The sequence below is a fragment of the Carlito syrichta genome, unplaced genomic scaffold, assembly GCF_000164805.1.
Source record: "Carlito syrichta isolate Samal-C Ts95f unplaced genomic scaffold, Tarsius_syrichta-2.0.1 Scaffold304770, whole genome shotgun sequence".
NCBI classification, from domain to species: Eukaryota; Metazoa; Chordata; class Mammalia; order Primates; family Tarsiidae; genus Carlito; species Carlito syrichta.
The window spans coordinates 284,162-295,039 of record NW_007248866.1 but is presented as its reverse complement, the minus strand read 5'-3'; the positions used below and the strand labels follow the sequence as shown (position 1 = coordinate 295,039).

General features: G+C 47.8%; 1 protein-coding gene across 1 annotated transcript; it reads right to left on the bottom strand.

The window, feature by feature from the left end:
• Nucleotides 1-302: 302 nt before the first annotated feature.
• Nucleotides 303-9,489, bottom strand: ASGR2 (asialoglycoprotein receptor 2). Its single transcript, XM_008060946.1, has 8 exons — nt 9,411-9,489; nt 7,244-7,348; nt 6,888-6,983; nt 6,236-6,307; nt 5,605-5,691; nt 5,372-5,523; nt 712-818; nt 303-468 (listed from the first exon to the last, which is right to left on the bottom strand). The coding sequence occupies exons 1-8, from the start codon at nt 9,487-9,489 to the stop codon at nt 303-305; spliced, it is 864 nt and encodes a 287-aa protein (XP_008059137.1).
• Between the last annotated feature and the right edge of the window lie 1,389 nt (nt 9,490-10,878).

The window sequence follows — 10,878 nt, the reverse complement described above, 5'->3', positions numbered from 1 at the left end:
TTCTTTACACCCTACACTTCTCAGTTCCAAATAACCAGGTCAAGCAGAGTTTCGAGTATTTATTTCTTCTTTTCCTGCTCCATAGAGGAAGCTGAAAATTATAATAGTGATAATGAATTGTGAAAGAAGGCAAAATCTCAGCCTCCCCAGGAACTAATACTCTTAAATCACCCCCTTCTCTATCTTTTCTCAACCCCTCTTCCATGCCCCAGACTCTATTTTTCTTCCTTTCCTCAGAATTCCTGACAGAGAAACCAGGGCAGGGCAAGGGTGGATGCTGGTTAGACATAGGTGTGCTGGGGTCAGGGTGCCTCGATGGTGACATTCCGCCTCTTCTCGCACACCCAGCGGTACACCTGCAGGCAGAAATCGTCGTTCCAGCGGCCATCTGGCCGGACCTCTGCACAGTCTTCACTTCCACCCAGCTCGTGCCCCTGCCAGTCATCCGGCTGAGTGGCAGCCCAGTTCCTAAAAAGGCAGGACAGAACTGCGGCTCTGACACCCTCACCACATCCCAGCAACCCTCGCCCCCACTGCAGAAAGGCACAGACTTGAGGGGTTGGGGAGGAAGATGCAGTCCTGGAGGTTGGGAGTCTGGGGAGGAGAAAAGTATCGGTCCCTGAGGGTTGGGTGGGAGTGTAATGGGGTGAAAGGCCAGGTGGCAGTCCCCAGGGCAATCTAACAAGGAGATGAGGGAGGGATACCACTTACTTGTAGTTGGAACTATAATCTGTACCATCCACCCATTTCCAGGACCCATCACTGTCAGTGAGACCTATCCAGGTACCAAAAGGGCTCGTGTGATGTGCAACAAATTTCTAGAAAAACAAGCGAGAAGGAAGTTTCCAGTTTCTTGTGCCTTTATCCTCTCTCTATGCAGGCATGGAGCTGTGATATCCCCCCAGCCTTCCCTCACCTGATCTACCCCCAGACTGAAGCATCAGCACCCAAGAAAGTTGCTTCCTCTCTGTCTTCTATAACCTTAGCTATTGTTCAGTGAACATTTCCTGGGTTGGGTTTTGTGCTAAGTCTTTGTTAGCATTATCTTATTTATTTAATCTTTAGAAGCCCTCTAAGTTGGTTACCACAATGATTCACACTTTGCAGAAAGTTGGCAGAGCCCAGAGAGCAAAGCCAGTACCTGAGTTAGTGGCCACTGTCTCCTGTTCACAGCTCTAGTCCAGCATCCCACTTCATTCTCAACTTCTGGCTTTTACCCCAGCTCTTGTCCTCTCCCTGTCTTTGCCCACAGCTTCAAATTCTTGGAATCTTGATCTTGGTCCCTGTTCCTGCTGCTCCCATAGACCCCAAACCCATGAAGGATGTCAGTGTCAGTCATCTCTCAGGTACATCTGCCCCTGGTAGCTCTTGCTTCTATGTGCAGCAGTCATTTCCTGAGGTTTGTCAGGCCTGGCAGCTTCTGAGCTTAGACCCACAGCCCAGAGTCCCCTATGGTCTAGCTGTGGAGTCTGGAAGTCTGCGATGAAAATAGCAGGATGCTCCGGGTGCGAGGGGGCAGCCCAGTCAAAGTAAAAGTAAAAGTGGTCTTTGAGTTTATAGACAGCTTCTTGGGAGATTCTGCAAGAGGCTTTCTCTTACAGAGATAGCTGTGCCTGGGGACTTAAGTTCCGTGGTCTGGGAAGGCAGCAGGGGAAGGTGTGGCCATCCAGTTTTGTGGAGAAAGCAGTGTGATGAATTGACCAATGTGCACATCTAACAACTGCTTTTGACAGTGTGTGAAGGTCCCCAACTGCAGTTGGAGGAAAATTGCCTGACTTCACCCACACTCCCTAGAAAAATGACTAAGGTTGCAGTTAGTCACCTCTAAGTGCAGAGGGCAGCATCAGAAACTATAACACCTCTAAGTTCTAGAATCCTGCAAATAGGACAATGTTCTGTACACGAAGGGGCAGCTCTCAGAAGCAGGTGAGGCTGCTCCCCAAATAAAGAGGAGTCAACCGTGCTAGAGAGAAAGCATCGAAAGACAAGATATTATCATTGTTGCTACCTGTTGTCCAGTAGCCATTTTCCATCACAAGACACTGAACTGAATGAAGATTATGAATTAGCAATATCCAGTCCTCTGTGTTAAAGACTGAGAGGAAGAATCAAATAGTGCCAGATGCTCAGAGAAGTCAGTCCAGGATAATTTGCCCCCCTTTCCTGGGTAAATAACAGGACAGTAAGAATTACATCCAGTGGCAAAAGTGGTAGAAGGGGAAAGTCACCATGGAATTTAGGCCCAAGAGACAGGAAGAGGAGGAGGAAGAAAGAACTGTGATATCAAAAAGAAAGGTGAACAAAATACTGTGAAAAGGAGCCTTCTTTCATAATATAAGGGGATGTTGAAGAACAATTTCTTTACGCCTTCCAAAATTTAAAGGGGCAATGAATGACATAAAACATCAAAGAAGATATCAAAGAAAAGAAGAAAAGGGAACATGGTGATAAGGAAAGAAACTGAAAAGAAAAGTTCGAACTACATTCTTTTTTAAAAAGCAACTCATTAGAAAACCAAGACTGAGCTATGAAAGATGGGCTTGAGAAAAGGACTCAGAATGCTAAGGAAAGGAGAGAAAGATGGAAGTAAACAGCAAAAAGATGACCACTACGGAGGGCAGGCAATGGAAATGCATTTGAATGATGTGTTCATGAGGAAAATAAAACAAATGGATGAGAAAAAATATTTAAAGATGTGACCCAAGAAAATCTCACGTGTTAGAAGACCTGACCCTATTAAAAAGGCTCTCTTGGTCTGAAGAAGAAAAAAAAATAGAGGGAGAATGACCAACACCAAGATATACCTGAATAAGGTGAATGAAATTCAAAGGTAAAAGAGGCTCAATCTGGACATAACATTTACGAAACCTAAAAAAGAAAAGAATCAGGCATGTGGGAAGAAGTGTGCTGGTTTCCTCATCTTTCATATGTGAAGTAATACAAACTCTTTTAGTTTGGGAAGCCAATAAGTTTCAGCCTACCATTTAAAGTTATCAAAGTAATCACTAGAATACCTCAAAATAACCCATGCCTATTCCAAAATACCATAGGGGAGAAAACAAAAAGCAAATGTGAGAAAACAAAAGAAGCATACAAAATTGGAGGAAAAAAACAGGATTAAGAGTAAATATATATATTTTAAAATAAGTAAAAATGAGATACACTCACCAATTAAAAGAAGAGGTAATCATTAGATGTTTTAGCATCAAAAAACAACCGACTGGGCTCGGAAGCTCAGCCTATAATCCCAGCACTTTGGGAAGCTGAGGCGAGTGGTTTTCCAGAGCCTACGGGTTCGAGACCAGCCCAGGGAACTTGGCAAGACCTCGTCTCTACAATAAATCCAAAATCAGCCAGGTGTGGTAGTACACGCCTGTAGTTCTGGCCACTTGGAAGACTGAGGCAGAAGAATCACTGAAGCTCAGCAGGTCGATGCTGGGGTGACCATGAGTGTCACCCAGCCTGGGTGACAGAGTGAGAATCCAACTCAAAAAAAAAAAAAAGAAAGAAAAGAAAAGAAAAAGAAAGCCTATACACAACCTACACCTGAAGCTTGGTTGCACAGTAGCATCTCTCAGGGGACCATGCAGGAGGAAGACAAGATTAATTCAATCAGCATCTTTGAAGTTGAGACCCAGGACTGGAAAAAAGTTATTTTCAAAAAACTCTTCAAAAGATTATAATGGGCCATTGCTTTACTAGACTCTGGTGTGATCATGTGCTCTTTGAGTTATGGCCATGGCCATGTTTCCTGGCTTTGGTCCCCTTCCCTACTTTGGGGAGGTGAAGCTCCTATCTCTCTCCAATTTACTTTTTAAATAAATTCTATTTTCCAGTCTAAAAAAAAAAATTCAAAAAGGTTAGAAAATGGAAAGATAGATGAAGATGCAGCAAACAAGTGCAAGCGAAAAGAAAAGCAAAGACCATGGTGTCTCTATATCAGATGAATTCGAGGCAAAAAGCATTAAGTAGGACAATGACACGCACATCATGATGAAAGCACCATCCGCCATGAAGGGGTAGCCGTCATGTACTCATTCTGTGCCAACCAACAGAACATCTTAAGTTGAACTGCATAAAATGGACATTTTTATAGGTCAAAGTTAATTTAATATTGGCAATTTAGACCTGATCAGTAAAGCAAAAGATATTTGTAATCACTCTGCATGTAGGCACTTACAGAGTCTGATGGATAGCAACACTCAGTACCCGTAGTCTGGCCCCCATCTCACATGGTTAAATGACTGTGGTGTTTTAATACTGCCAAGCTCATACAGGGCAAAGCCTCATAGACCCCACAGTACCAAGGAACCACATTGTTATTGAAAACACTGGCTGAAGAAGCTGATGGATATGAATTCTGGCTCCATCTCTCCCTAGCTGTGTGGCGAGTTCCTTAAACTCTCAGTCCCTTAGTGCTCTCATCTCCCCCTTTCTCAAAGTGGAGATAATAATGGTACCTGCGCCCTAGGATTGGGGAGATTGAGGAAGCAAACAGATAAAAGTGCTCAGTACATAGAAAGTGCTCAATAAATGTCACCATCATTACCCTCCTTTCCTGAAATAGTCCTATCTATTCTAATAGGTTGATTAATCTCCATGAACTTTGCTGTCTGGTGGCAGCCATGGAACAGGGACACAGAGCATCTTGGAGGGACCCCCCCCCACCAGTGACCCACTACGGGTGAGTCACTGGGTTCCTGCCTGCTCTGCTCTTTTCACCCAAGTGACCACCACTCCGAAGGCCAGCACAACAAGAAGGGAGTCTCGGTGACCCACTGTGTTCTCCACTCCTATCCTAGCCCTATAGATCTCTCTCTCTCTCTCTCTCTCTCTCTCTGTCTCTCTCTGCCTCTCTCTCTCACTCTGTTGCCCAGGCTAGAGTGCAGTAGCACACCCATGGCTACTACAACCTTGACCTGTTGAGCTCAGGCAATCCTTACACCTCAGCTTTACAAATAGTTGGAACTACAGGTGCACACCACCACACCTGGCTAATTTTTTTATTTGTTGTAGAGACGAGGTCTCGCCAAGTTGCCTAGGCTGCTCTTGAACCCCTAGGCTCAAGCAATCCTCTCACCTCCACCTCCCAAAGTGTGCTGGGATTACAGGCATGAGCCACCATGCCCGGTGATCATCCAGTCTCTCATTCTCATCACCTAGTCACCTGGCTCCCAGCTCTTTGCTGAGCTCCTGGCTGCAAACTCCCACCTCTTAGCATCAATGATCACTCCACCAAGAACCTCCCAGAGCTCTGCCCCACTTCCACTCTGGACTCTTCCTGAGGTTAAAAGGTAAGGTAAGCCTGATCCAGCCTCCCAGAGCCTGCCTTCCAAGGGTTCCAACCCACCTGTGGAGAGCGTGGCCTCACCTGCTCCTCCCGGGAGTTGATGACCACCAGGTGGGCATTCTCCAGCTGGCAGTACTCTTTAGCACCAAACCATGTCTTCCCAGAGCGAGAGAACCAGTAGCAGCTGCCCTGGTACTCCACCCAGTTGACAGGGCAGCAGGTGTTTTCAGAACCTGAGTGGGCAGAGGGCAGAGGAGCATGAGGTCCAGCTGGCGGGGACAGGCACACCAGGATGGCAGACTCCCCGTCCCTACCGTTGCCATGGAGTAACGTCATATGGCAGGCCAGGATGCGCAGGTCCAACGGGAAGTGCTTCAGGTGAAGGAGCAAGGCGAAATGATCTGAGGGGCAGATGGACGGACAGTGGTGCAGGCAGGTATGCGGTCTCCCCTACCAGCACCAGGCACAGGGCTCCAGCGAAGCACATGCAAACACATACCACGCACGTACACAACACACCACATACATGCTCCATACCACATACACACACAAAGACCATCACACACACATACACATATCACACCACACACACACAGACACACAGAGACAAGCCATACACACCACACACCTTCACACTCACAAACACTACATACATACACACACACACCACAACACACACACATACAGACCCATCACACATATACCACACCACATATGTGTGCACACATAGACACACACACGCAGGGACAAGACACACACACCACACACATATACATGCAAGCACATATACCACACACACAATACACCATACCAGACACACACACACAGAACCATCATACACATGCCACACACATACACAGACCCATCATTCACACATAGACACATGCATGTCCCTCCCCACACACACAAACACACCATACCACACACACTGGGAGGGTCTCTGACCTGCTTTCAGGGCCTGCTGCTGTTTCTCCAGCTTGACTCGCAGAGACGAGATTGTGTTACCTACGCTCCCTCCTGAAAAAGATAGAAGCTCAATGGTTTCCCTGTGGGATCCCCTTCCCTCCTCATGCTCCTGGCATACCAGTTAGAGCCCATCACCTTGTCCTAGGACACTGCAAGTGTCGTTCACCTGGCTTCCCTGGCCCATCCAGGCTCCCAACAATGCCACAGTGGCTCAGGTCACTCTCCTGCTTCAAGTCCTTCAGTAATTCCCATGTACTCAAAAGAAAGCCTCTCTTGGTCAGCACAGCCTGCCTGCATGGCTACCCCTGCACTACCTCTCTGGCCACCCCACCTCTCACCACCAGCCCCATCAGTGAGCCCTTGCCTCACTAGAACTGTTCACAATCCAAAGACATGCAGTGGCCTTCCTCACCTTCTGACCATCCCAGTTCTGTTCTCTTCACCTGGAATTACCCTCCTTCCTCTTCCCCTATCTCATCCCTATGTGTCCTTCAGGGTTCCACAGCTCAGCACTGGGTTGTCTGCACCAATCTGCACCCCACAGCACCCAAACACACCCCTGTTGTAGATGCAGCACTGAGCCCAGCAAACCCATGTAGATAAACAAGCACCTAACCACTCAGGCCCTCACCATGGCTGCCAAGAGTCTGGATCTCCATCAGGGTGCTCGAGGAGAAGTTGCTGAAAGTCTCCTTCAGGGTCCGCAGTTCTGCCTGCAGCTGCGTACCTTGTCAGGAGGCAGTGGGGACGGGACCAGGTGGAGGGGGCTATGGCCCCTATCACCGTCCATGTGACCGTCCCCCTCCCCGCCCATCATGGCCTCCATCATGAGTCCCACCATTTCCCCACCTCTGATCCCCAATTGCCCCAGCCTAGGACCCACACTCCCTCCATCCCTGCCACTCAGAGTGCACCCATCGCAGTCCATCACTGCCAATATTTCTCCCCTCATCCCTGCCCCATCCTGCTGGCCCCTGTGACCCTCACTTCGGAACCCAATCACACAGATGACCACCAGCAGCAAGATGTTGAAGCCCAGGGCGAGCAGATTGAGGTGGAGGCTGGAGCAGAAACACTGTGCAAGGGGCTGGGGTAGAAGCAGTCCTGTGGGAGAGGGGGGGTGTCAGGAGCCAGCAGACAGGGAACCAGGAGTACAGGGGCACTGAAGACTGAGGCGGTATAACCCAGGTGGAGGGGAGGAGACTAGATGCAGAAGCTGTGGCGATTCATGGATTTTGACTCCTGCAGTTGAGATTGCACATGCACACTTGCACCCACATCAACATGCAAAAACATGCACACACAACTACCCAGCAACACACACATGCCTGCACATGACACACAGTATTCACATCACCTGTGTGCAAATCCCCGATCCTGGATGTGGGAAACTGGGACACAGGGAGAGGGCTGGGAGACAACCAGAGCAAAGCTCAAAAGGATTTACAGGAATACAAAAATACACTTGCATCGGAATACAGTACCCAGCAGGGTAACAGTGACAATGTCTGGCATCCCATTGAAGATTATGTAACGCATAACAAAACAAGAAAACACAACTTATAATGAGTAAGTTAGTAAATCTATCAAAATGGATCCAGAATTGACACAGATGTTAGAACTAGTAGACAAAGACATTAAAACAGATATTATAATTGTATCCCATATGTTCAAAAAATTAAGTTAAACCCTAGAAGATATTTAAAAGACACAAGTTGAACAGAAGTTCATCAACAGAGATAAAAACTATAATGTCTGAAATGAAAAATACACTGGGTAGAATAAATGGAAGATGAGACATGCATAAGAAAAATGTAATTAACTTAAAGACATAGCAGTAACTATATAAAATGACACACTGAGAGAAAAAAGAATTTTTTTTTTAAAACCCAAAACCAAAATGTCAAGCACATTCATGAGCTGTGGGACTATTGATATATGCATAAAGTTTTTAAGGAAAGGGGGGAACAGAAAAATATTTGAGGAAACAATGGCCAAAATATGTCCAAATTTGCTGAAAGCTATAGACATGTAAAGTCCTAGGAAGAGTGAAGCTGGACTCTTAAGCAGTTGATCAATGTCAGCTCATAGGATGACCCCACCCCCACCACCCAGGCAGCAGAGGCTGCTGAAGAGAAATGCACTGACATCCTTTCATCCCCTCAGACTTGCCCCTTATTATCTACTGGTCCATTTAGATGAGCTCCCTCTCCCATTAATTTCAGAAATTCTAGTCTCTTTCCAAGTCTCCTACTCAAACTCTGAATTTGTTCACTCTCAGAAGGTTCAGAGATATTCAAAATCTTTTTTGAGATCTCATTGTGTACCAGGTGCTGGGAACGGGGCACTGGAGTTCAGAGGAAAGAAAGGCAGTCATGGCCTCCACTGGGGACAAGAAATTCCTAGCCCCCCTGCCCACTGCTGCCTTGCCCTGTCCAACACCAGCCCTCCCCTGGTCTGCCAACCTCAGGATTGTGGGGTTCCTCTTCCCAGCCCAGCTAAAAAATCCTCCTCCCTGAGCTTTGAGTCCCAGCCCCTCCTGTTCCCATGGAACCCAGCTCCATCACCAGCACCCACACACCTGACACCCCTCCTCCATCCCTGGCTTCTGTCCTTCTGCCTAGAACTGGTCAGATCTTTCTGGCCTTCAAACCATTTCCCAGACACTTGGGACCTTTAGTCAAGATTTCCTAGAGAAGGATCCAGGTGGGGATATAGGGAAGCAGGAATCTTCCGGGATCTCTCTGTGCCCATTCCCCAACCCATCCTACACACACACACACACACACACACACACACACACACAATCCTGGCTGAATGTGCATTTCTTGTATGCATGTACATGTACTTGCACACACCCAGGGCACACATATTCACACATATTCTGGGGTTGGGAGGAGGAGAGGAGGAAGACATCACCTTCCAAGTCTCTCCACACCCCTGGGCACACACCTTTTCCTTGGTACTGGGGGCAGAAAGAAAGATGAGGCCAAGAAACGAACAGAGGTATCAGGCACCTCAGTACCGGATCATGTAGAGAATATGACGGAGACATCAGCAGGACAGAAACTGAGACAGAGGTGAAGCAAAGTTGCAAACAATGGACACTTGCCTTTCCAAAATGGGTCTCTTCTGGGATTCTGCCCACATGTGCCTGGCCCCTCCCCTCTACCAAGCTGATGGTCATTTTCTTCTGAGTCCAACTGCTGGATGTCTTGAAAGTTCCTCGCCATAATGGGTCCAGGGCTGGAGCCGGAACTGGGCCTGGGTTGAGGTTGCTCTGATGGCTGGGGCTAAGATGCAAATTCACATTGCTGACGGTGGGATGGAATGCAGAGTCTAAGAAGGTCAGGTGGCGGCTTGGCTTGGGTCTGCTTAGCTTGAGTCTATGGTGGGGGTTAGTTTGGGGCTGAGGTTTAGAATGTTGCTGGGTCCCATTCCTTCTCAAGAGATTGCTTGGGCCTTGACCTGGCCAGCAGCCTTCCCTCCATATGCTCATGAACCAGACCACCCCACAGCTTCCCACGGAACCTTCACCATCCCTGAACCAAGGTCTCCTCAATCCCAAACACCCAGTTCCAGCTGCCTCCCAACCTCTGTTACCTGCTAAAGGTGTGGAGAGCAGACTTCTGGCTTCCGCGGGCAGGAGGGACAAGGAGGGGTTAAAGCCAGGGGAACTGGGGCAGATGGAGCTAGTGAGGAGAGGTGTGGAGAGGAGGGGCTCCTCCAGGTCAGGCCCTGTGCTCGCCTGATGAGTGTCCTAGTGATTCTGACCTGGTGTCTCCTGCCCTGGGGACTTTGGACAGTAAATAGAAGTGGAAACAGAGCTGGAACTCAGGCACTGAGTTGCACAGACGGGGGAGGGGACCATCTCAGTTCTCATTCTCAGAAGAGGGTCTCCTGGCCTGTTCCCCCACCCCATATGCCAGTCACCTCACTCTTCATTTCTCCTTCTGGGAGAAAAAACCAGGCTAGGAGGAGCAGGGGTGTCGTTTGCTATTTCCTCTCTGTTCCTCCTCCTTTTACTTCCTGTCTCAGAGTTTACTGGAATTGGTGTTGTCTCCAAATATTACTGACCAGGATCAGAGGGACCGGTTCTCTGCTCTTGCCTAATGTGGCATCTGAGCTGCAGCTTCTTTTTTTTTTTTTTTTTTTTTTTTTTTTTGCAGCTTCTTCTCAAGGGCTCGGACACTAGAGTCCTAGCTCTGGCCTGATTTGCTTCGCCCTTCTAAGAAGTAAAGTCCCTCAAGATCTAGAAACTACATGAGGAAGAGAAAAGAGTCTTGCAGAAAAGCAGCTCTCATTGCAGCAGGAGGATCTGAGAGTCACTTCTAGCCCAGGCTCTGCACCGACCCTGGGAACACAAACATTGTCCTCATGTCTAGCCACTGTTCTCAACTCTCCACAGGGGTTTTCTTATCTCACCCTCACAACACAACACCCCCATGAGGCAGGGATTGGATTTGTTTGTTTGTTTTTTAATTATTATTTATTTTATTTTAAAGATGTGGGGTACAATTCAGGATTAAGTATACAAGTGGTCATCATACAGGTAAAGTTTGGGCCTCCCTTTGGTCCCCACTTATTCCCACTTCCCAGGGAGCCTCGGGGATATTAAGTGA

Bases quoted from the DNA above. Each gene is read 5' to 3' on its own strand.
- ASGR2 (XM_008060946.1), bottom strand. From the start codon at position 9,489: ATGGCGAGGAACTTTCAAGACATCCAGCAGTTGGACTCAGAAGAAAAT. The intron at 6,984-7,243 runs GTGAGGGTCACA...CCTCCTGACAAG, and splicing joins CTGTGTGATTGGGTTCCGAA to GTACGCAGCTGCAGGCAGAA. The intron at 5,524-5,604 runs GTAGGGACGGGG...CTGCCCACTCAG, and splicing joins GACGTTACTCCATGGCAACG to GTTCTGAAAACACCTGCTGC.